Raw genomic sequence first — 26,920 nt, 5'->3', positions numbered from 1 at the left:
GCCCACGTGCAAGATTATGTGTCAATGTAAGTTCATCAGTTGTAATGAATGCAGCACTCTGGTGGCAGATGTTGATAATGGGGGAGATTGTATGTATCTACGTGGAGGTGGGGATATATAGGAAATTTCTGTATTTCCCATTGGATTTTGCTGTGAATTTAAAACTGGTTTCAAAACATAAAGTCTTAATTTAAAAAGTTAAAATATAAAAATAAGTGACAAACCCATCAAAAGTAACCCCCACAAAGCATTATCCTCTATTTCACCACCTTGGTTCCTTCCAAGAACTTGTTTCAATTACTATTTTATTTACTTATTTATTTTCCCTCTCCCTTCCACCCACTGAAATCTTCATGAGAGCAGAGATTATGCTTCTGCACTATATTCAAAGAGATTTTCCCATACCTGCAACAATTTTCTTAATACAAATCTAATTATGTTGCTTTCCTGCTCCCCAACATCTAAAAGATGAAATCTAACTCATGAAAATCTAACTCATGAAAAACATGAGGACACAACCATCTGGTCCCCATTGACCTCTTCAGTCTCATCTCAATTGCTGAGTCCAAACTAAATCCTAACTTGAGTGCTGCAGAAAAATGTTGCTCAATTAGTGTTTCCTGTCCTTCCATTTACCCTCAGTTCTCTGTAGGCCTCCTTTATCCTAATGGTGTTTGTAGATGTGCATCAATGTGTGCTTTCCTCTACTGGACAATAAGCCCTCAGACTGTATCTTTGACACAAAGTCTGAAACCAATAATTAATTACCCATCCAGTCACTGTTCATTAAATGAATTATTTCTGAATCTCTTTCCCTTAGTTTCTTGTCATATGCTTCCACTGAACTCAGTTTTTCATTTATTTCTTTATTCACAAAATTGCATTAAAGAGTGGCAATTTAAAAATAAACCTTCAAAATCATCTACTTTTCTATCAATTTGGGACAGTAAGTTGCTATACAAATAATGACAAAAAAAAGTTGCTCAGCTAGCCTATTTCACAAATCAGTTAACTGAATTTGTCTTGTTGGAGTTATATATACCAGGGTGGAGGCCTAGACTGTGCCTTTCCATAATTTTAACTCCATCTAGGTTTCTGATACTTAACAGACCAGAAATCAATTTTTGCTGAGTCATATTTGTTCCTAAAAACCTAGTCTGAAGTTTTAGTTTACATGACGTAAATGGCCTGAAAATCTGGAGCTCACAGATACAATTAGCACTGAAAGGAAGGATTCATTTATCTGAACATGTATTAAGTGCCTACCACTTGCAAGATATCATACAAGGCCCTGGGGTTTTGTAACTTGTCTCTGCTTTCAAAGTGATTATACATGAGCTCACTCAGTTTATATATCTTGAAGTAATTAGCCTCCAACTAATAAAAAAATTTAAAAAAATAAAAAACAAAAAAAAAAATAAATAAAAAAATAAATAAATAAATATATAAAGAAGAAAAAAAAAAATAAAAAAATAAAAAGAAACCAAAGAGAAGAAATATTGGCAGTTGATAACTTTACCATGACACTCCTCAAAGGAACCTACTGAAAAAAAAAAAAGGAATAACAAGATGAAATTAAAAGCACGTGGTGATTTTAGGGAATTCGTGGTCAGGCCCTCTTTCTGTATTTTGCTGTTCTGTATTAATGTTATGAAGGCAGGATTTAATGGCTTCATTATCTGAGATTTGGAGATCCTGTTCCCCTGATCTTTCTTACCAAGAAGCAAGGCCACTCGCAGCCACAAAGATTTGTTCCTTACCTTACTAATGAACGCTCGCAGTGAGGCAAAGACATGTTTCAGCGACACTTCAGACTGCCCATTTTTAAGAAAAGCAAGATGAATATCAAATACTTTTTTCATTAATGGGTTGTGGCCATCATTATTTAAAAGTTGACTCTAGAAAACATAAAAAAGCTTTTTTTACAAATAGTTTATGCTGCTCCCCCTAAAATGAGAGAACAGGCTTTTCCTATACCTGTTCATCAAACCACTGCTTGAAAAATAACAATAAGAAGCTTAACATAATCTAAAAACATTTCTGCCATCTTTCAATTTGGAAATCTCAAAATACTATAAAAACTAAATCCATACTTAATAGCTTACTTTTAAATAGATGAAAAAAAATCTTTTTCCAGTATACCACAGCAAATACAGAACTATTATGGGAAGTGTATTTTCTACTAACCTAATCAAATTGCTTCTTAATTAAGAAATCAGTAAATTAAAAATGGATACATGATAACTAGCCTTTGTATTTCTCTGATGGAAATAAAGTAATGTAAGAATTAAGGAAAACATCAATTCTATTTTAAAATTCTATTATCCAATTCATTTTTAAATGTATGTTTAGTGTATATCTAGCCACTGGTGACAGTTAAACCCTCTATGAGGAGAGATAATAACAGGTATCACAATTCAAAGACTACACAGACTGTCTAAAGGTTCCTTAGATACTGATCAGGAATAGGCTGCACAATCTCTTTATGAAGTATTAAATTTGTTCTGACTAATGTGCAACTCAAATTCATTTTTTATTGTGCCAGTAAATAAGACATTTGATTTGTTAAAGCGCCTGTCTAGCAAAATTTGCACTCTTATTCCTTCCTTCAAATTCAGATATTTCTTAATTTATTTAACATACATATCTTGGTAGATGACAGGCACTATCCTAAGTGCTTTAGAAATATTAACTTACTTTTTTATTGTGAGACTGGAGGTGGAAAGGGGGACTGCATATGGGCACCAAGGATCTTTTTGAGATAATGGGAATGACTGGATTGTAATGACTGCACAGCTCTGTAAACTTACTAGAGATATAAAAGAAACTAGAAATTGTGGAGAAGTATCTATTGGTTTGTGACCCTTTCTGTTTAAAAAAGAATGCATTGATTAATGTCTTCAGCCCTGCTCTCCTATCCCTTAAATTAGCAGGTTACAACTTGGCCATAAACAACAACAAAAAACCAAAACCATATGCATTTTTGTAACAGATTTAATGGTAACACTGATAGCCAGAATCCCAGAATGGTGCTCCATCTTTCTGGCTCCTCCCTTAGTCTACTAAAAGCATAGGGTAGTGGTTAGAAGCAAGGACTCTTGTGATAACTGGCCAAGATTAAAACCCTGATCTGCTACTGACTAGCTATGTGACATTAAGTTCCCTGTGAGCTTCACTTTTCTCACTTTAAAATGGGAAAAATAATAATATCTACATAACAAAGCTAGTGTAAGGATTAAAGGTGAGTTAATATTTGTCCTTTTAAGTTGATTGAGGTTTAATTTACATACAACAAAATTTACCTATTTTAAATTTATGATTCAATTATTTTTAATAAATTTACAGAGTTGTGCAGTCATTGCAATCCATTCATTCCCATCATCTCAGAAAGAGCCTTGGTGCCCACCTGGAGTCCTCTTTTCTACCTCCAGTCCCACAATAAAAAAGTGAGTTAATACTTCTGAAGCACTTAGGACAGTGTCTGTCATCTAACAGAGATGTCAACTAACAAGAGATGTATGTTACATAAATAAGAAATGTCTGACTAGGAGGAAGAAATAACAATGCAAACCTTGAGACCAAATGTCTTATTTACTGGCATAATAAAAAATGAATTTGGGTTGAATTTTAGTCAGAACAAACTTAATACTTCATACAGAAATTCTGCAGTCTATTTCTCTTTACTATCTAATTCAGTTTTCCCTTATAAGACTCTTTGAGAAGCACAGGCCTGGTTTCCATAGTAAATCTGGAGGCCTGAAGCAATTAACTCAATTACTTTAAGAAGGGGAAAGAAAAGAAAAAAAATCTGTGTAACTCAGACGAACAGCCAGCAAGAGTTTTCACTTTTGACTTCTCCCACTACTGTTACCTCACATTATGGTTATATGGGCTCCCCTGGTAGCTAAGCTGGTCAAGAATCCGCCTGCAATGCGGGAAACCTGGGTTCAGTCTCTCAGTTGGGAAGATCCCCTGGAAGAGGAATGGCAACCCACTCCAGTTTTCTTGCCTGGAGAATCCCAGGGACAGAGGAGCCTAGCAGGTTACAGTCCATGGGGTCGCAGAGACAGACACAACTGAGCGACTAAGCAAAGCACATAGATATATAGTGTTTATTCAAAGCTCTCTACCACCCATTATCTCATTTTACACCTTCAACAACCCTGCAAGATAACTGCTTTCAATTTGTTCTTCTTATATTTTTTTAATTCTAGCAATGATGATTTGTAGTGAGAGGCAAGCATTTGAGTAAAACCAATAAACCCCTGACAAGGGATGCCAGCCAGCCAGCCAGTCTGCCTGGACATCATCTGGCTTGACAAGACACCTCATCTCAACAGGTACTTGGACAGGCTGACTCAATCATAATTTAGGCTAAAACTAACTGGATACTTTCATAAAAGTATGGAAAAGCCTGTTTTTAAACACAAAAATAACAGAGAAGGAAAATAAAGAACAAATTATTAATAGTCCAACTCTCATTTTAAGGATGAGTCTCAGTTATTTCTTGAGGTCACACTAGATCTGCCACCCAAGTTTTCTGACTGTTCACTGGGGGCTTTTATACTGTACTAAGCTTCATCTGCCTAGTTAATTTTTGCATATTTTCTTTGCAGTGATACCAACTGAATCCTAACTTTTCATTTTTACCTTGAAACACTGAGTGAAAAATGATATGGTATCTAGCACTGTTAGGGAAACTTCAGTAGCAGTATTTCCTTCAAGAAGTGCCTGGTGGAAAATGTCTGCTTCAGTTGTTGAAGAACCTGAAATTTAAAAAAAAAGGAAATTAAAACTGTATGACACAAGGATTCACATAACAGTTTTGAATGATTTTCTTTCCCAAAGACTCAGAGAGAGAGACGAGCAAAAAGACACCAAGCTCTCAATACCTGCAGACTTAATGAGTTTCGCTGTATTTACTCCTTAATAAAATACGATCTGGGTTAATCAATTCTGCTATTTTTTTTTTACTTCAGCTCTGTATCAACAGCTCTGCAACAAATAAATAGGTGCCAACTTCTTTGTAGACAAGATGTGAGTGATTAACTAGGTATGTCACTAAGAAATAACATGGAAGGCATTTTAGACTGTGCTGCTAATTATATGTGCAAAAATGAGAAACTCATAGAAATGCAGCTATGTTATGTACAGTGGTTCCCTATGGCCTGATGTTTTCAATGATGCCCGTGGTATGAGACTTGTTTCTAAATCAGAAGGAAAACAAAGCACCTGGGCCAACTGAAAGACATAGGTTCTTTACATTGTTACAAGTGACAAAGAACAAAGCTGAAGGCTGTACCACTTGCATTTTTTTTTGAAAGGTCCTGAGTCTAGTAGCTCAGCATCCATCTGATCAAGACATTTGTGTTTATTATTAGTCCTTATGGCAAAGTCAGTTCTGCTGACTTCCTCTTATGCAACCTCTAAAGGACTTTATGGAAATGAACGTTTTCTCACTCTTTGACTTTTTATTAAGACTTGCTTTTTAGAGGATAGCTTTCATTTATATAACCCTCTAGCTTCCTCCTTGTCCTATTGAACTTGTCAATATTTCAACCTGTGTGAAATACATCTTAGTCAAAATAGTATTTACAGTGCTCTGATCTCTACAGACAGCTCAGCATGGGTGATCCCTTAAAAATCACTGAATGAAAAATAGTCACTCTATAAACAAATATTATATATACTATTATATTCAAATGTCATTATTTGCATTAAAGTATGGATAAAAGATACTGAATGTAAAATAAGAATAATTCAATGAGAAAATTAATTTCCTTCATATTAAACTAAGAACTCACTATTAACTAAAATTGCTAAAAACAATCCATGCATATTTGATATTATATTCATATATGATGAAATGACTGTACAGAAACAGAGATGTGAAATGATCTCCAGCTGTATGATGATTTAGGTTAAATAGTATTAACATCTGTTTCAAATGGGTACCCTACCCACATTCTGCACTTACTGTGATTAAGTGTAAATGAACTTTCCAGGCTACTAAGATGCTGAAGTCGGGCCTGCATTATTCCCGATCTGTTTCGAAGAGCTGGCATGGTTTGTGATTTTCGGTCTACTCCAAAGTGTTTCGACAGCCAGGCATCATGCACCCTAAGATAAATGTTAAAGTTAGGAAATGGATTACTCTAATACTGTATCTCAATGTTACATTTTTTTAAACTAATAAATGACTAGGTTTCCACATAAACACTGTGCTATGCTCAATATTCTACCAATTATTATTTGGCTTAAATGAGACATCACTGGGAATTGTAGGATGCTTACTGTATATTTGAAATACCTTATACTACAAGAATACAAGTGAGGAATTCAGAGAGAGTTTCTTACTTTCCATCCTCTTCCCAAAAATATCAGACAGTGCACAATATATCAGAGTGGACAATACTCCAATAAGATTCCATCTTTATCTCAGGAGATAAGGAAAGGCAAGAGTCAGAGAAAACAATGAGAGGGACACTCAAGAGTTGACATGGCAGGGGGTGGTTTCCTGGAGTCAGATATTTAAGAATGAGCACTATCTAATCTGTTTCTGGACCGGAGTTAAACTCAGATCAGAATTTTTTATTCTACAAAGATGTCTATTTGCACATTTTTATTTTGTTTTCCTTTAATTTTTAGGGTTTCATTAAAAAAAATTAACAACTAGGTAATGCAGGGACTGAGAAAGAAGAGTTTGTCCATCCTCTAGTAAACACAAGAGGGCAGGTCACCAGAATCTTAGAGGTTAAGGTTCATGGTGGTAGTTACCATACCAGTTCCCAACCAGCTCCCAGTACTGGGAAGACAACAGAAGTCGTCACCTGAATTATTAGGATGTCCCAGAGTTTCAGCAATAAACCTAATCCAAACCACCTCTTTGGGCTTCCCTCATAGCTCAGTTGGTAAAGAATACACCTGCAATGCAGGAGATCCCAGTTTGATTCCTGGGTCGGAAGATACCCTGGAGAAGGGATAGGTTATCCATTCCAGTATTCTGGCCTAGAGAATTCCATGGACTGTATAGTCAATGGCACCGCAAAGAGTCAGATATGACTGATAGACTTTCACGTTCTTTCAAACTGCCTCTTTAGTTTTTGGAAGTGCCATGAAATTTACGTTAATAAAGAAAATAATTCTATTTAAGTTCCTTTAATGACTACCTCTACCTCTGAAATATATCTTATCAAAATAAGCAAGTAATCTTTTCCTTAGGATCCCACAAACGTTTTCTTAAGTATTTATTTCACTAAGACTTACACAGCAAAAAGAAGAAAGAAATAATATATAATGCATGTTGTAATTACTGTTGGGGATTTTGGTTTACATTACTAACTGAGGTGAATACTGATAGGTTGGACACAAAAGTACACACCTGACAGTTGTTCTCACTTGACAATTTCCTGCCATACCCTGGATCTAGCCTTTTCTCACATCCTTCAGAAGAGACAAGCATCTGTTCTAGGATTAGACCGGAAACTATGCACATCAGTCTAACCATAAAAAACGTATCACTTCACATCAGGTTAACTTCAACTTTGAGTTGAGAAGCATTAAATAAATCATGAGTATCTTAAGGCTAACTCAAAATGAAGCACATAGGTTTTACATGGAATGATTAAGACTGCCCTCTGTTGGAAGAGAAGAAAAAAAAGAGGAAATTGCAGTGCTATGGGAATTACCTTGCTATGTTTCTTTTCCCCATGTATCTAAAGTGAAACAAACATACTCTAGAAAGAAAAACAGGAGCATGTTAGTACTATATCACCATACTTTGCATTTTAACAAATAATACTTGAAAAGTCATGTGTTACAAAGAATGGCCTATTTAAAATCATATTACAATAATATGTTTTGGTATACACAAATAAATATACAACCACCAACCGTATTATATCACTCTACATTTATTTGCTACAATTGCTTCAGCACCAAAAAGTCTCAGGTCTTCATATACAATTCTAATGACATATTTTTAAAAAACATATCAATGCAAATCATCCTTTGAGCTTTATAGTGTGTGTCACAGCAAAGGTTTCTAATATAGTCATAAACACCTAAAAAGGTTCTTAAGCCCTAAAAATTGTGGCAATTGCTACATTTTTTATAATGGCATTAAGCCACTTTCTAGTATAGAAAATCCCAAACATACAAAAGTAGAGAGGACAGCAAACTAAACCCCATATACCCAGCACCCACCAGCTTCAACAATTATCAATTCATGGTCACTCCTGTTTAAACTTCTACCCCAAACAGGTCCTTTCCTCTCCCTCTACACTTACTAACTCCTCCATGTTTTTAAAGTAAATCCCCAACAACATCATCTATTTCATCAGTGAATATTTCAATATAATTAGTTTTTTTTAATCCTTCTTTGTTTGCAAATATTTTCTCCAAATGTTTTGCTGGACATGCACATACAATATCATATATGTGTACTATTTATTTTAAAATGTATTTAAAAATTACACATCACTCTAATTTTTCTTTTACCTTTCAATAAAATAGCTCAGCAAACAATATAGGACAACTTCCCCCTCTACTTAGGAAAAAACGCTAGCTGTTTTCCCTCAAGTATCTTGGAATATATATACATATACACACAAACACACATTTCTGAAGTGGGTAGAATTACTCAGCTCTATCTAAGGGTACACATGCTAAACTCCAACATTTAAGGGGCTCCATTAAGCCAGCATCTGCTCTAAATGAATGATTAGGACAGCTGGTGCCACTTGCAGTTTTCCAGATCACACACAGATTCCTGATGGTCTGCAAAGATGGGCTATTATTAGCTAGTTTTCTATAATATCGCAAGTATTTTGCTTACATGTTTTTCTTCTATGTGTGAAGAAGCTATATGTCAACCTATAAACTATGAAAATAGTTTAACATTCCCTACATTATGTAAAAATATGCTGATGAAAACAAAAAAGGAGTAATATTTCACTGACTATAAACATCAAGCTCCCAAAAATAAGAGGAAATTTTATGAAAATAAGACAACTTACTCTAGAAGTATGAGAATGTTTATGAGCTCCTGGGGAGATACTTTGTTCCAGTAAGTTAAGAGTGTATCTGAAAATGGAATAACGTGTTATAGCTTGAAATAACAGAGACCATAACAGCAAATATTAATATCACAGTGAATTCCAAAGTACCAGTAACTTTAGTTTCAATAACCATCAACTCATAACCAGTTCTGTCTCATCTGAATCCTGCCCTCCTATCTCATCTCACTGCCCAATACCCACACTACACTCTATTGAATTAATTCCACATATACTGCTTAATCTGTAATTATTTTCAACTTTAACAAGCATTATTACTTACTTTATAAATGTTCTTTTTGATGGCTTATCATCCCTAAAGACAGGAAGCGAAATAGACCTAGGGTTTTCCATAAAACTTTATGCAAAATGGTGCATTTATGTGCATTGTTCAGAAGGTAGGGTCAAGCACCTTTGCCTGCTACTCAAAGGGCTTGGAGAACCAAAAAGTTTGAGAACTTGAGAGGAAAAGTGATAATTTATTTTCCTCTTTCTCTTTGGATTATTAACCCTGAAGTCCTAGCACTATACATACATACCACACAGATTCATGGAAGAACTATTTTAGATATAAAAGCCCCTAAACCTATCACATATACTTCTCTTTTGAGCTGTTCTTTTTAACTTCCAACACACTCACTGAAACTTTTTTAGAAGAAAAATATTACCCCCACTTAACCTTCCATTCCATTTTTAACCTAATCAGATATAGCTAATGGTGTCAGCAGTTTCACTTCTAAATTTTAAAAACCTAGTGAAAGTGTTAGTCACTCAGTTGTGTCCGACTCTTTGTGACCACACGGACAGTAGCCTCACTGGGCTCTTCTGTCCACGGAACTCCCCAGGCAGGAATACTGGAGTGGGTTGCCATTTCCTTCTCCAGGGGATCTTCCCGATCCAGAGATTGAACCTGGCTCTCCTGCATTGCGGGCAGACTCGTTACCTACTGAGCCACGAGGAAAGATCTAGCATGGATCACAACAGTAGTCAGTTACAGAATTGCCAGTCTCCAGAGAGCCTCTAAATCTAGGAATGGACGACTAGGCAATGTTGCCCAAACGGAGGGGTGATAGGGAGGAAAGAGTGCATGACTTTTGACTTTATGTCCAACTTACTAATGGCCATGGGTATTTGTGGCTTTCAGTGATTATAAAATACTGACTATCAGGAATAAAGATGCTAAAATAGGGTCAAATTAATTTGTTTCAAAAATAAATCAAGGGGTAAGTTCCAAGTCACTCCCCCCTCTTGGGACGCTCTTCAGCTCAGAGGGGCTTTCCCAGAAGTCACTGCGTTTCCGGTCTCCCTTGTCCTCGGTCGGGCACAAGGTGGCCTGAAGGTGCCATCTTCCCTCCCTTGTGCCTTGGCTCTTCTTGGCAAAAGGAGGTTGGTGTCTCCTTCCAGCCCCCTACCTGCGTCCTGCTGTCCACCCCTGAGCCATCTTTGATCCATCCTCTCACCCGCCCGGTGAACTGAGACCACTTCACAGGTCTGTAGAAGGGGTGAAACTCTCGGTCGGTTCGCGGCCCAGTTCTAGTTGACGGCCCTTCCGCCATTTTTTGGTGGTCCCTGTCTCCAGTCTTTCCCAATCCCAGTCAGGGAATAAAGATGAAGGCGGGGGACGTAGGTGAAGAAGACAGGGAAAGTGGGCAGAGCTCTTCCGAAGGAGATAAAATGCAGGTTAGCCTCTGTGATGTGTCTTCCGAGGAGTTTAAAAAAACCTGGCTAACACTAAAAGAGCTCCATGACAGAGAGCTACGCCGACTTCAGGGGAAAATAACCAGTTTGAGGAAAGAGCGATTGTCAGACGGGAGGTGGACAGGCTCCATATGCAGAATTAAAGAGTTGACGGAGCAACAGAGAGCCCTGAAGGACACTATCCATGACCTGCGAGGTCAATTAAACACCAAAGTATGCGATCGCTGTACAGTAAATGAAACGTACAGGAATACGCTACAGCAAGAATTTTATGATATCCAACAACAAAATCTTAAGTTTATTGGTGAGCTCACAGCAGAAAGGAATAAATTAAGAGAAGAAAACAAGCAGCTTTTGGCTAAGCTCAAGATGAAACGGCGAGAGTGTCCCTGTTCTTTTTCTGATAGTGATGACGACTTCGTCCCTGGGTCTCAAACGAGCGAGTCAGTTATTTCGATCAGGGACCCTCCGCCCGGACCTGAGAGTCATGTGGCTGTCAAACTGATAACGCAAACGAATACCAAACAGAGGAAATCTAGAGGGAAAAAGAAACAGCCGCACAGTTCCAAGTTCCAGGTTCCATTTTACAGTCAGGACGTCTTTAAGGTGCCAGAGAGCCCTCAGGAGACGATTTCCTCTAACAGAAGTAATCCTAGCACGATAAGGAGTGGCAGTCAGAAGTCAGCTAGCACTGCTGCTTCAGCATCTACAGTCAGCCCTCAAATAGTGTATGCATTTCCAGATGACTCCAGCCTTCCTGATGCCACGCTTGGCCATCCACAAAGCAAATCAGTTTTCACACAGAGGACCTCCTCACAGAGCATCTCCACACCAAAGCGTGGACCTGAGACTGATTTCCCTTGGAGCCTTTCCAGTATTTCTCCAGGAGAAGACCTACCTACTGAAACATTATCTGAAACTTCAGAGGAAAGTGTGATTGATTATAGCAAAAGCATTTTTGCTCCTTTTACAGGGAGAGGCGAAAACACCACCACTTTACATCTATTTCCTTTAGACTACACTTCAAGATCTGAAGTGACAAGACCATCATTTGGTGTTTTTCAGGTTTTAGTGAGAGACAGCAGTAGCGAGACACCTTGCAGTGAACAGTCCACAGCAAGGAAGAATACTAATGGAGCTACAGGTGCAGCCCATGATGCTGATAAGCCACAAGGTGAAACTCAGGCTTGCACTTCGGGGTCTTCAATAAAGAGAAAAGTCAAGATAAGGCTAGAAAAAGGGGGGAAGTAGCTTTCTCTCCATCTCTCTCTTAAGGAGACTGCTTTTCTTCTCCAAGAGGACAGTCTTCCTATCAATTCAGACTATTTAACATTTGTATTCAGACTATATAACTGAAAATTCCTGACTTTGATTCTACTTCCCAGAATATAATATACAGGCAATAAAAAGTTGGGCAAATGACTAAGACTTTGAAACAGTGACTTATTGCCAGTTAATAAAATTCAGCTACAAAGAAAGAAACTTAGTTTTCAGAATCCCTCTACCTGTATAAGAGGTCTACCATCTTTTTGTTGAACTTAAGCTGCTATGTCTATGAGTCAGTGTGTGCCATGCTGAATTGGTTTAGTTGTGTCCTACTTTTTGGAACACTATGGACTGTAGCCTGCCAGGCTCCTCTGTCCGTGGGATTCTCTAGAAGAATACTGGAGTGGGTTGTCATGCCCTCTTCCTGGGGATCTTCCCATCCATGGAGTCTCTTAGACTCCTGCATTGGCAGGCGAGTTCTTTATTACTAGTGCCACCTGGGAAGCCCTTATGAGTCAATAAGAAGGCTTAAAAAAAAGAAAGCCAAGAGAACACCTAAAAGGCTGGACTGTAAGAGTTCAACCGTGAAATACATATAAAGTGAAATACTTACTGGACTTGACAAGGTAACTACAATACGGACACTGAGAAAGATTCAGAAGCAGATAGTTTTCAGAATAAAATGAGTATGACTTTACAGATACCATACAGCATGACTTAAATTACAAAAAAGAAGATGTGACACAGACTGTATACTAGTTATTAAAATTTGCTTTTAAAAATCAAAAACCAAGAACAGAAGCGGGACAAACCTCATTAACAAAGACCAAGTATTGAGCAAGCAAGGACAAAATTTACAAGAGGAGACCTTTTCAAGAAACAAAGCAGTTATGGTTTTACCCATAACATAAAGCAGCCAGTCTTTATGGTGGCTTGTCACTGGTTATCACAATGTGTGTGTGTGCACATGCGCATGCACTTGCATACATATGCAAGTGTGCACATGTGTAATGGAGTGGAGGAGGGGAGAACTACTCAGCCATGCATGTCTCTCTCCTCCTCCCTTTCTTCTCTCCTCCCCCTACCACCTTCATTTTCCCTGGCTGTGGTGGTATTCAGCTCCTTTTTTCCTTACAGTTTTTGTGCCCCCTTGTATCCTTGAGCCTTTTGAAAACACAAAGTTATTGAGTGAATTCATGTGCCATTAAACTCACCCTTTTAAATAGAGTACATATACAGTAGTTTATGGTATATTTAAAAATTTGTTAAACCATCACCACAGTTTTAGAATATTTTCATCACCCTTAAAAAAAGCCCATACATAATAGCAGTCACTTTCTACATTCCCCCACTTTTTAGCTTGTGGGGAGACAAAAACAGTAAGCTACGGTTGTTAATTTGATTCATTATTTCTTGGTATGAAATACCACCAGGGTTGAATGTTATCACCCTTTACATATTTCTTTCCCAAAACATGGAAGCTTATAACATAGTCTCAATAATCTTTGACTTTTACTCTAAATCATACATTCTAAGTAGTTGAAGATTCTAGTTTTTTAAAACTGTTTTATTAATGTACTTTAGAATTAACTATTCATATCTAGCTTTTGATGTTTTTCAATCTCTCTGGCAAATTAACTATCAACTCATTTCATGATTTTATATCCTGCATTATTACAAAAATGTTTAAAATATTACTTATTAAGAAGAAAATATAGGAAATAAGTAAAATTTACTGTATTATGATTTGACTTTTATTCTAAATCATACATTGTTAGTGCTTGAAGATTCTACTTATTTAAAACTTTTGTTAATGTGTTTTAGAATTAACTAGTGATATCTAGCTTTTGATGTGTTTCAATCTCTCTGGCAAGTTAACTATCAACTCATTTTATGTTTTTATATCCTGTATTATTACAAAAATGTTTAAAATAATATTTACTAAAAACAAAATAGAAAATAAGTAAAATTTACTGTATTATGATTGACTTTTATCCTATATCATACATTGTTAGTACTTGAAGATTCTACTTACTTAAAGCTCTTTTGTTAATGTATTTTAGAATTAACTTCATATCTAGCTTTTGATGTGTTTCAGTCTCTCTGGCAAGTTAACTATCAACTCATTTTATGTTTTTATATCCTGTATTATTACAAAAATGTTTAATATTTACTAAAAAAATAGAAAATAAGTAAAATCTACTGTACTGTGATTTGACTTTTACTGTAAATCATACATTCTAAGTAGTTGAAGATTCTACTTAAAGCTCTTTTATTAATGTACTTTAGAATTAACTATTCATATCTAACTTTTGATGTGTTTCAATCTCTCTGGCAAGTTAACTATCAACTTATGTTTTTATATTCTGCATTATTACAAAAAATGTTTAATATTTACTAAAAACTAAATAGAAAATAAGTTAAAATTTAACTACTGTATTACGATGGTCAAAATCCGGGTGCTTTTATGTTCTTCATTTCTGCTTTTTTTTTTTTAAGAATATTTATTTGGCTGCACAGGGTCTTAGGTGCAGTATGTGGGATCTATTTCCCTGTCCAGAAATTGAATCCAGGACCCCTGCATTGGCAGTGCAGCATCTTAGCTACAGGGAAATCCCTAGGTTTTTGTTTGTTTTGTTTTGGGGGGTCTTTCGGGTGGTTTTATGATTGTTATTTTTTCTTTTTGAGCAAAAGTAGAAAAGGAAGAGGAGGGAATTGTATAAACAAAGGTGGTACTTGGAATGAGATAGAACCTTCTGATTTTACTTCCAAAGGACATGCAGTTTATTAAAATCCTTTGCTTATATTCTATTATATATGGTAAAGAGGAAATGGTAAATTATAAATAATAAAATTATACATCAAGGTAAAGAGAACAGCCTGGAAAGGAACCTGACACCATACAAATCTGTATAATGGTCCTGTGAAGATAACGACAGCATTCCTTACCCTCAAAGAACCTTTCCTGTCTTTTTGTTTGTGTTTGATTTTGTAAATCCTGGATTAAATAAACGCTACAGTGTTAAATAAGACTTTTGGTTACTGTTATTTTCTTCTGTTTACATTGGTCATTTAATGCATTCTATGCTCTGCATGAAAAAAATACTCTAGCACTTCTAAAACTATTGCCTCTCTTTAGCAAGTAAGTAAGTGTTAGTCGCTCAGTTGTGCCTGATTCTTTGCGACCCCATGGACTAAAGCCCACCAGGCTCCTCTGTCCATGAGATTTTCCAGGCAAGGATACTGGAGTGGGTTGCCATTTCCTTCTCCAGGGGATATTCCCAACCCAGGGATTGAACCCGGGTCTCCTGCACTGCAGGCAGATTCTTTATCGACTGAGCCACAAGAGAAGCTTTAGAAACTAATTTTAAAGAAAAAAAAATTATTTCAAAGAATCAAACCTGTATGATGGAAATGAATCTATTCTAAGTTAAAATATAGGAACATTCTAAGGTCAAAGTCTTCAAAGTTCTGTTTGTAATGTGCCTATGTCCTACATGCAGATGATGGTCAAATGTTTGTTACATGAACTTGTGAACCTGTGAGGGTAGAGTACAGTCTATGATTAATATGCTGGTAACTCACCTTCAGAAATCATTTTTACTATATACAAATAGCACATCAAGAGGCTTCTGATTTCATATTGATCCAATCGGTTATACTGGGATACACTACTCCTTGTAGAACTCTGCCGAGTCTGTAATACAAAGATAGGGTTTTTGTGAAACAATGCTGGTATTTTAGCTTCCCATAGCCTTTAACTCAATAACTATTTTAATTAGTCCTGTTTGGGAAACTTCTAAGCATGTCACAGATACCACATTTGGAAGGTAAATGGGTTAAATCTTTGTTGCTACTGCACCTAGTAATATCACTGGAAATTATCTTGCAGTCTTCATCAAGATATGGCCATGAATATACTGTGTATGTTTCATTCCCTAAGTCCTGTGTTTTAGTAAGGTAACGTTTTAAATCATATGTGGGTATTCTAGGAAAAATAGCTTTTATGTCAAGGAGAAACTTACATTTTAAACTTTTTAACTTGAATCTCTCATTAAGAGTTTATTAAAATTCAACTTCTAAATAATAGTTCAGAGAACTTCTAAATAATAGTTCAGAGAATCTATCTTAAAAGGAAGCTTAATGATATTACAAGACAATTTTACTAAGAAGGACCCAGTAATACTTCAAAATTGGCGCCTCTACAAAGTAGTGATGTTCCTATTTAGTAACTTTTGTTTAAATATCAGTTAAGCATGACAAGATCTGACTTATTTGGGGATTTATATGAATACAGTAATAACAATCTCCTAAAGAATTTACCCTTGTTAGAAACCAATGCTTTCAGCTGAGCTAACCTGGGCAGAGGCTATACACTTACTAATGTAGGATTTACTAAGAACTTTTACTTGGAGCAAAACATCTAGGTTCTGAATGCTTGCTAGCTGTGTGACTACTGGCAAGTCATTAACCTCTTTGCCCTTTGTATGCCTTACCTATGACAGTATCTGATGTCTTATTTCTAAGTGGTGTGAAATAAGAACTTTATGATTAAATAAAGTCCATGGGGTCATAAAGCGTTGGATATGACTTAGCGACTGAACAACAATAGGCAAAGACTCAAGGGAGTATATATAGAGTGGTTCTTAAGGGGGTGGTTCCCAACCAGCAGCATCAGCATCACCTGGGAACTTAGAAATACAAATGAGCGGGCCCCCAGACAGAAACAGGATGAAGCTCAGCTATCTATTTTTATAAAGTCCCCCAGATGATTCTGATACACAGAACACCATGATCTAGAAGAAGTGCTGAAATTAGAAAACTTGGGTTTAGGTCTGACCCTGCCATAGTTATGTGGCTGCCCTAAGTCACAATCCCAGTTTTCATTTGTAAATTGAGAATTGGAATTTATTATTTTTATGGACCCTTCTAACTAATTTTACATGGGTCTATGACTTCATGTAGAGCATGACAAGGCTTTACCAGTCTAAAATGAAGTTTCTCTGTCTCAAGGCTGACCTATCCCAAACTTTAATGTTAGGCTTGAAACAATCTCATGGAAAAGTTAGAGAATATATTCTGATTAAGTGATTCTGGGATGTTGAGATCATCAATTTGGGGATCTAATGTTTTTTCATCCCAAGTTAAGGTCATTACTCTTAGAAAAGAATAAAAGGCTGAATTAATCCTGCCAGGGAGTGATTTAAGTGATAAGGGTATATTAGGCTTTCTTTTAATATTTGTTTTCATTTATTTATATTAGTTGGAGGCTAATTACTTTACAATATTATAGTGGTTTTTCCCAGACATTGACATGAATCAGTCATGGATTTACATGTGTTCCTCATCCTGAACCCCCCTCCCACCTCCCTCCCCATCCCATCCCTCTGGGTCATCCTAGTGCACCAGCCCTGAGCACTTGTCTCAAGCATCAAACCTGGACTAGCAATCTGTTTCACAATTGATAATATACATGGTTCAATGCTATTCTCTCAGATCATCCCACCCTCGCCTTCTCCCACAGAGTCCAAAAGTCTGTTCTATACATCTGTGTCTCTTTTCCTGTCTTTCCATATAGGGTTATCATTATCATCTTTCTAAATTCCATATATATGCATTAGTATACTGTATTGGTGTTTTTCTTTCTGGCTTATTTCATTCTGTAAAATGGGCACCAGTTTCATCCACCTCATTAGAACTGATTCAAATGCATTCTTTTTAATGGCTGAGTAATATTCCATTGCATATATGTACCACAGTTTTCTTATCCATTCGTCTGCTGATGGGCATCTAGGTTGCTTCCATGTCCTGGCTATTATAAACAGTGCTGCGATGAACACTGGGGTACACGTGTCTCTTTCAGTTCTGGTTTTCTTGGTGTGTATGCCCAGGAGTGGGATTGCTGGGTCATATGGCAGTTCTATTTCCAGTTTTTTAAGAAATCTCCACACTGTTCTCCATAGTGGCTGTACTAGTTTGCATTCCCACCAACAGTGTAAGAGGGTTCCCTTTAGGCGTTTTAAACTTGAACCTTCCCTCTCTAGAACAGGTTTACAGATTCAAAGTTCGAACTCAGAAAGATGAATACCTTATCCTCTATAAACAGTTTTTGAGATATCCAAGTAGCAGCTGCCAGGATAGGAAGGAACTGCTACATTATGGGATACTTTTTACAGATATAGTATAGACTACAGGAGAGTAGAGAGCTCCTTCTTTACATAAAAAGAAAGACTGTCATAGTTAAAACATCACCAGGGTTAACCTATGTATTTTAGGGTCTTACATTTTCACCAGCGCTCCCCTGATCTGGAAATCCAGTTGCTCCTTCTGGGATGAGTGAACCTCTTGAATCTTCCCTCTTAATTCCATGTCCATTTTGAAAAGACCCATAAGCTGGAAAAAGCCAAGTCCTTGTTAGCAACAGGAGGAACTGTCAAAAATAGTTTGAAAAATAAGTTGGGTTATTACAAAAATAGTTTGGGTTAATTGGGCTTCCCAGGTGGTGCTAGTGTTAAAAACCTGCCTGCCAATGCAGGAGGCATAAGAGATGCAAGCTGGATCCCTGGGAATATCTCCAGGAACAGGGTATGGCAGCCCACTCCGGTATTCTTGACTGGAGCGAGAAGGACAGAGGAGCCTGGCAGGCTACAGTCCACAGGGTCACAGAGAATTGGACATGACTGAAGTGGCTCAGCACCGGGTTAATTTTGGTAAAGTCATATTTTAAGAAATAGATCTTGGTCATCTAAAATGTGAATTTTATATACTATATTAAAACACCATAGGAAGCCAAATAAAGTGTAAGTGATTTTTTTTCCACCTCAAAACACTTTTAACATGATGAAACTACAAGAAATTCCTTGGAAGTCATAAAATAAAGGCAAACAATGAGAGATAACTTTATAGATAAGGAAACTTTGGCCCAGAAAAGGGAAGTGTCTTGTCCAAGACTGGAGACAGATAAGAGGATTGGAAACTAGTGTTTTTCTCATTAGCCTCCATTTTCTTAGTATACTAAGCTACTTTTTTATACAAGCTGAGACAAGGAAACCTAAGCAAAGAAACATGGCTACCAAGGGTGAGTCAGATTTTAATTAAACTTTAGTAGAGATCATGCTAGATATAGTTTTTATCACTAAATATTTCAAAAAATATAGAGAAGTATAGGGTACATTTCTAGACAGCCATACCATGTATAATCTTTAAAGGAAGGACTTAATTACCAGTGTCTTTGTCAGTGCTCAGACTCCCTCTATTTGTAGGTGAAGTGAAGCCACATGCAAACTCATCCCTGGATGCCTGTAACACAATGTGATATCTCTGTCAAACAAATTTGTACACTAGGATAAGAAATCGGAAATAGCAGAATGAAAGGGTACCCCAATTTTAAACAAAGCTCACTGTGAAAGTCTAAATCAGGTATCAGTACTGGTATTTAGGTGACTTCTCTTTTAAAAATGGATCCGAGTATACTGTTATAACTATGACCTCTGGCAAAGTGATACAACTCTAGGTGGCTGGTAAAAGCTGCAACTCGTGTGGTCTGAACATGGTTCCATTCTCCTCCTTGAACCAAAGGCAGTACTAGAAGGAGAGGTGTGACCAGAGGCCCTACATGAACTTGAGCTGCAAAAGAAAGAACAGGTAAGTAAAATATTTCCACATATCACGGTCGAATGTTGTGGAGTGAGCATAAGCATGAGTGACTGTGAAGAAAGGCTCGCTTGACACTCGCTTGACACCAGGTAGGTGATGCAACATCTGCATTTAGCTGATTTACATAATTGGAAGCTATAGGTAATCAAGCCCTCAGTGAGGCTTAAAAGCAGCTTTCTCAGGAACCCAGGGCAGGCTTGACAAATCTGGAGACATTTATTATGGGGAATTTCCAAAGGAAGCTGTGAGGAACAGTTTTATCTGCCACCCACTCAGCTACTGAACATGTGATGGGGATCTCTGGCCATACAAAGCATGGAGTGGGGGTAGGGCAGGAGTTATTCACCCTACTGGGCAAACTCTAAAGTATACACCACATTTTAAAATGGTGACTGGTCAAATGGAGCATGTCTGGAAGGTTGTAACCGAGAATGTAAAGGGTTTGAAATGACAAATGATGAAGTGGAGCTAGCTGGTTTGAAGAAAAATTTAGAAGGGACATGTATGAAGGGGTATTATGTGGAGGTAGAAGTGGATGTGCTCTGTGTACCTCTAGAAGGCAAAACCAGGACAAGTGGATAGAAAATCGTGTAGATAAATGCAAGAAGGAAAGTTTTAAATACAACTATGGCAAAAGGTTGCTTTTGCCAAGTGGGAGACTGATCATCTCCAATGTACCTTGCAACTCTAAGATTCTAAGGGGAGAAAGAAAACACAGACCAAACATGATGGGTTAAAAGCCGCTCACCAGAAGTGCTGAAACAAGGCTGTCAAAGGGAGGGAGAAGTGAAGGAATATAGTTTAATCCCTGGAGCCTAACATTTTGGAAAGTGAATGTTTTGTTCAATTTTCCAGTCGAATAAATAGATGAAGGCATATAACAGCAGCAAATCTTAAAAACAACACACTGAGCACAAGGGATTTTTGGTGTTCCCTTGGACCTCATTACTCAAAGTGTGGTCCTTAGACCAGAAAGAGCCAAAAGTTTGTTTGAAATGTATAATCTCAAATCCCACCCCAGGGCTACTACATTAGAATTTGTCTTAATTCCCCAGATGATCTATATGCACATTAAGATTTGAGAAGTACTGCTACTTCTCAGTCCAGTATTGCTACTGGACAAAGTATACATTTAAAATGTTGTAAAAGGTGAACTATTGAGACCATACAGCATATGACTCTAATTCCAAATGCAGTCAATAAAACAGGATAAAATGCCAACAGAAACACATGACTACTTACAGAATTAGGCATGGCGGCACAAGAATACAATGTATCTCGACCTGCTAATCGCTGTATATTTTCCAAAAGCAGTCCAACAAATGGGAGGTACAACTGTGCTATTTTGGCTTGTTGGTTCTGCAAAATAATTATCAAAAGTTTAATAGATTATTTAATATGTATATATTACAAATAAAGTTGGCTCCATCTATCTGTTTAAAGACTAAAAGTGAGCTAATATCCATAACGATCAATGAAGCATGAGTCTATTTATACTCATAGTCTCAAAACTAATTACCAGAGAACTTTGTTGGTATTTGGATTTATATACAATATAGTCAAATCACATCCCTCAAACATCACTACATAAAAGACAAAAGTTTATTTTTTTAAATAGCAGTTGACTTATAAAGCAGATCATATTAGTCCTCTCCTTTAACTCCAGTGAGGGCTGAGTATGATAAAAGCAGGAATCACGTCTGTCTTGTTCACTGCTTCATCCTCTGTGCCTAGGCACATAGGATATGGTCACTACACATTAACTGAATGAATGAATAGATGGAAGAAGTTAAAAAATATTCCTTCCAGAAATAAGTTTTGCTTTGAGTCAAGCTGCAATTAAAATAATGTGATCTTGGCCCTCTAAATCAATTATACAACATGGGAGATCGATATCTTTGTAAATATCCAAGTAAACCTGGACACTGGTAGTCTTAATTAATGTGGTACCTCTTATACTAATTTATGTACTGCTTTTCTCAGCTATAGACAGTCCTTGTCAGATGTTTATAATCATTCAAATCAGCAAAAATAGTGGTGATGGCACATGAGCTGCCCTCCATATGTCAGCACTTTGGGAGACTTACATGAGGCATCTAGGGTACAATGGTTAACCAACAGAATTCAGACCTAAAGTATCGCTTAGTTACTTTAATTTGCATTTATTCTTGAAAATGAACAATTTTTCATATGTTAATCGGCCATTTGTACTTCTCTTGTGAATTTCAGGAATTCTTAATATATAACATATATGTTCTAACATATAACCCTAGTCAAGAATGTCTATATCACTAAGAGATTCTGATTCAGTAGGTCTGGGCTGGGTCCCAGGAATATTCCCTAGATGGTTGTGCACAGAGGTTTGAGAACCACTGATCTAGTTCAACTTCCTGCTCAAGACAAGAGAAACCTGCACCTGCATCTTTGACAGATGATTAGTTTTTAAACTTCTTAAACACTTCAGCACTTTCAAAGGTTCTGTTAGAAAAGTCCTTAAGCTGTTCTACCTGCTAGATATAGTTCGGCCCTTTGGATCTACAAAGAGTAACTCCACTTCTACTTTATACAGCAACCCTTTAAATATCTGGGGACACATCACGAATTGTCTTAATTCACTCTTCACAAAGCTAAATAGCTGTTATTATTTTATTTTTCATATGACTTTGGTTTCAAGAGTTTCTACCATCATCATCACCATTTTTCAGCAGTTCTCTAATTTTCCAGTGTCCTACTATGGTTTTTCCAGTAGTCATGTATGGATGTGAGAGTTGGATTATAAAGAAAGCTGAGCGCCAAAGAACTGATGCCTTTGAACTGTGGTGTTGGAGAAGTCCCTTGGACGGCAAGGAGATCCAACCAGTCCATCCTAAAGGAAATCAGTCCTGAGTGTTCATTGGAAGGACTGATGCTGAAGCTGAAAGTCCAATACTTTGGCCACCTGATGCCAAGAACTGACTCATTTGCGAAGACCCTGATGCTGGGAAAGATTGAAGGTAGGAGGAGAAAGGGACGACAGAGGATGACATGGTTAGATGGAATCACTGACTCAATGGACATGAGTTTGAGTAAACTCCAGGAGTTGGTGATGGACAGGGAGGCCTGGCGTGCTGCAGTTCATGGTGTCACAAAGAGTCAGACATGACTGAGCAACTGAATTGAACTGACTTAATATTTGAGAGGCAGTATAGTCTAGGAGCACAGATTTTGAATTTTAGATACACATGAATTCCAGCCCTCCTGTTACTAGTGGCTTGATTGTGGTCAAATCACTTAACCATAGCTTTCTCTTTACTAAAATGAGGATAGTAACAGCAATATAAATTCATATGAGCTAATATTTAATATAGTGTCTGGCATATACTGAGTCCTCAATAAATTTTAGCTATGATTATTAATATTATAGCTTCTAGATGGGATTTCATTTCAGTTCAGATAGTGAGTGATTACTAGGGAAGGAGATACTACACTCTTCTTAGGTGAATAGGAACACAGGTAAAACACATGCAGTCAGGGCAAACACATCAAAAATTTGTCTGCACAAAAGACAGAAAACCATCTAAGAATCTATTAACAGAAGACAGGTTAGATAAACAAAATAAGATGGATTCATATAATAGCATACTATGCAGATTTTTTAAAAATACAGATCTAATCTTCAGAATATATTGTTAAGTGAAAACATAAAAATACATAATGGTTTATATTTTATATGTGTGTGTGTGTATATATATATAGGCTTGTGCATGAATAAAATAGAAATTTATATAAGAAACAGAAACAGTAGTTGCTTCTAGAGAGAAGAATTGAGGCATGGAGGTAAGGAATGAGAGAGAGGCATTTTTTTTTTTACCATGTATGTAGATTATTATTTTAAAAAAAGGGAAAAGAAAGCTGACAGTCCAAGTAGAAATTCTAATTCTTCAGCTGTCAGTACCATTTGCAGTGAGTACAAGAACTGACATAGGCCCCAGAATAAATGTTAGATTTTGAACATTCTGGTTCTGAGCAGGAAAGATATCTCATGCTATGTGTAGCAAATAAGGAGAGCTCCCAAAACAGTTTAAGAGTAGCATGTAACAGGGACCAGTGACATCTCCATAATGTCATTAGAAGAAAGGCTGAGGAGTGGCAACATGGTTGGAATGCAGGCCTGGGTGGGATACTAGGACAAGTAGTCTCAAAGCAGCCTTTCCACAGGAAGCATTTCTTCTTGACTGTATTTTTATTTGGGAATTCAGACGGAAATTATGGGGGTATAAAGCTCCCCTCTCTGCCCTCACCTTGGCATCATTCTTAATGGTGAACATGTTTTAAGTGAATGTATTTGACAAATGACCTCTTACTCAGGTCACCTGTGAGCTCTTTGGATCGAACAGAGAAAGGAATTGAAGCTCTGGTTGAGCAGGTCCATGAAACAAAGTTTTATTGGGGAGAATCCTATACTCAATTAAAACCTGTCAGAAGATTTTGAACAAAGAAGGGGCTTTAGAAATCCCTGAAAGGGTAATGTGGTGGGTATTTCAATGTTTCCCATAGTCTAAAACCTCAAAGAAAACCCATGCATCTGTGGGCACCTTATCTTTGACAAAGGAGGCAAGAATATACAATGGAGAAAAGACAGCCTATTCAATAAGTGGTGCTGGGAAAAACTGGACAGCTACATGCAAAAGAATGAAATTAGAACACTTCCTAACACCAGATAAAAAACTAAACTCAAAATGGATTAAAGACCAAAATGTAAGGCTAGAAACTATAAAACATCAAATACTCAAACAGGCAGTGTTATTTACAGATAACAATAGTGGTATGTGTGTACATGTGTGTACATATACTGTTCTCAGGATTTTAAAAAGTTAATAATGTGCAAATATGTGACATAAAATATTTAAAATTCCACCTCTAGGTAAGACACTAGTGAAATCCTATTTTCTTTCACTTTCCTCTGAAGACACAAGGGGAAAAAAGACAACTTCCTGCTTCAAGAACAGGAAGTTCATTTTGTACTTTACCCACAAATTTTTTGAAATCACAGCTAAAGACATTTTCCTTCACATTGCATAAGACCCTTTTCCCCACTACTAGTAGGCAAAAACAGACTCCATTGGTAACTGGCACTTTTAAAGATTTGACAAAGCTCGGTTGGAATGGAAGACTTTAAGATATCCTTTCATTTGATACATTATACTGGTTAATTTATGTTAAGTCAACACCAACATTCACAAAAAACAAAGCGATACATAATAGAGCAGACCACACTAAATATGAGTATGTTATTATAATGTGAAAAAACAATGCAAACCACAGTACATAACATCTTAAAGCTAAGGCATTTAAATCTAGTTTAGGCTAGAATTACATGAAAAAAAACTGGCAAAATTTGCAAGTAAAACAAATCTTTGTAATTAAAGAAATACAATTGGATATAGCTGGTAGGCTTATTCCTTTTTTTTTTTTTTTAAGGACAAATGGGAATACTATAAGAAAAGAATAAAATCCATCTCCAAGTCAGCTTTCCAAAGTAATCACAAAATAAATGACATGATGACTTTATTTAAATTTGAATGTAAAAACAAAGGAACAAATTATTATGAAACAATATGATATTACCTTGAGCCATCTAGTACCAAGTAAGTAACTTCAGTCAGTCAGTTCAGTCACTCAGTCGTGTCCGACTCTTTGTAACCCCATGAACCGCAGCACGGCAGGCCTCCTTGTCCATCACCAACTCCCAGAGTTTACTCAAACTCATGTCCATCGAGTCGGTGATGCCATCCAACCATCTCATCCTCTGTCGTCCTCTTCTCCTCCCACCTTCAATCTTTCCCAGCATCAGGGTCTTCACAAATGAGTCAGTTCTTGGCATCAGGTGGCCAAAGTATTGGACTTTCAGCTTCAGCATCAGTCCTTCCAATGAGCACTCAGGACTGATTTCCTTTAGGATGGACTGGTTGGATCTCCTTGCAGTCCAAGGGACTCTCAAGAGTCTTCTGCAACAGCAGAGTTCAAAAGCATCTATTCTTCGGCACTCAGCTTTCTTTATAATCCAACTCTCACATCCATACATTACTACTGGAAAAACCATACCCTTGACCAGAAGGACCTTTGTTGGCAAAGTAATGTCTCTGCTTTTTAATAAGCTGTCTAGGTTGGTCATAACTTTCCTTCCAAGGAGCAAGCGTCTAATAATTTCATGGCTGCAATCACCATCTGCAGTGATTTTGGAGCCCCAAAACCTAAAGTCAGCCACTGTTTCCACTGTTTCCCCATCTATTTGCCATTAAGTGATGGGACCAGATGCCACAATCTTAGTTTTCTAAATGTTGAGTTTTAAGCCAACTTTATCACTCTCCTCTTTCACTTTCATCAAGAGGCTCTTTAGTTCCTCTTCATTTTCTGCCATAACTGTGGTGTCATCTGTGTATCTGAGGTTATTGATATTTCTCCCGGCAATCTTGCTTCTAGCTTGTGCTTCATCCAGTCCAGCATTTCTCTGCTGGACTCTGCATGTAAGTTAAATAAGCAGGGTGGCAATATACAGCCTTGATGTACTCCTTTTCCTATCTGGAACTGGTCTGTTGTTCCATGTCCAGTTCTAACTGTTGCTTCCTGACCTGCATACAGATTTCTCAGGAGGCAGGTCAGGTGGTCTGGTATTCCCATCTCTTTCAGAATTTTCCACAGTTTATTGTGATCCACACAGTCAAAGGCTTTGGCATAGTCAATAAAGAAGAAATAGATGTTTTTCTGGAACTCTCTTGCTTTTTTGATGATCCAAGGGATGTTTGCAATTTGATCTCTGGTTCCTCTGCTTTTTCTAAATCCAGCTTGAACATCTGGAAGTTCACGGTTCATGTACTGTTGAAGCCTGGCTTGGAGAATATTGAGCATTACTTTGCTAGCATGTGAGATGAGTGCAATGGTGCGATCGTTTGAGCATTCTTTGGCATTGCCTTTCTTTGGGGTTGGAATGAAAACTGACCTTCTCCAGTCCTGTGGCCACTGCCGAGTTTTCCAAGTTTGCTGGCATATTGAGTGCAGCACTTTCACAGCATCATCTTTCAGGATTTGAAATAGCTCAGCTGGAATTCCATCACATCCACTAGCTTCGTTCTTAGTGATGCTTCCTAAGGCCCACTTGACTTCTCATTCCAGGATGTCTGGTTCTAGGTGAGTGATCACACCATTTTGATTATCTGGGTCATGAAGATCTTTTTTTGTACAGTTCTTCTGTGTATTCTTGCCAC

General features: G+C 37.2%; 1 protein-coding gene across 2 annotated transcripts in view; it reads right to left on the bottom strand.

Moving 5' to 3' along the window:
- DOCK11 (dedicator of cytokinesis 11) overlaps positions 1 to 26,920 on the bottom strand; it is a 202,450-nt gene that overhangs the window by 46,372 nt on the left and 129,158 nt on the right. For both annotated transcript variants that reach the window (XM_043895989.1, XM_043895990.1), the window contains 9 exons: positions 20,919 to 21,035; positions 19,244 to 19,319; positions 18,304 to 18,413; positions 15,606 to 15,717; positions 9,018 to 9,084; positions 7,689 to 7,736; positions 5,978 to 6,120; positions 4,651 to 4,766; positions 1,761 to 1,898 (listed from right to left, as the gene is read on the bottom strand). In XM_043895989.1, coding sequence (XP_043751924.1) covers positions 1,761 to 1,898; positions 4,651 to 4,766; positions 5,978 to 6,120; positions 7,689 to 7,736; positions 9,018 to 9,084; positions 15,606 to 15,717; positions 18,304 to 18,413; positions 19,244 to 19,319; positions 20,919 to 21,035 — 927 coding nt within the window. The remainder of the gene's footprint in view (positions 1 to 1,760; positions 1,899 to 4,650; positions 4,767 to 5,977; positions 6,121 to 7,688; positions 7,737 to 9,017; positions 9,085 to 15,605; positions 15,718 to 18,303; positions 18,414 to 19,243; positions 19,320 to 20,918; positions 21,036 to 26,920) is intronic.

Source organism: Cervus elaphus, chromosome X, assembly GCF_910594005.1.
Source record: "Cervus elaphus chromosome X, mCerEla1.1, whole genome shotgun sequence".
NCBI lineage: Eukaryota > Metazoa > Chordata > Mammalia > Artiodactyla > Cervidae > Cervus > Cervus elaphus.
Note: the sequence above shows the minus strand (reverse complement) of the source record. Positions and strands in the feature narration are given on the sequence as shown.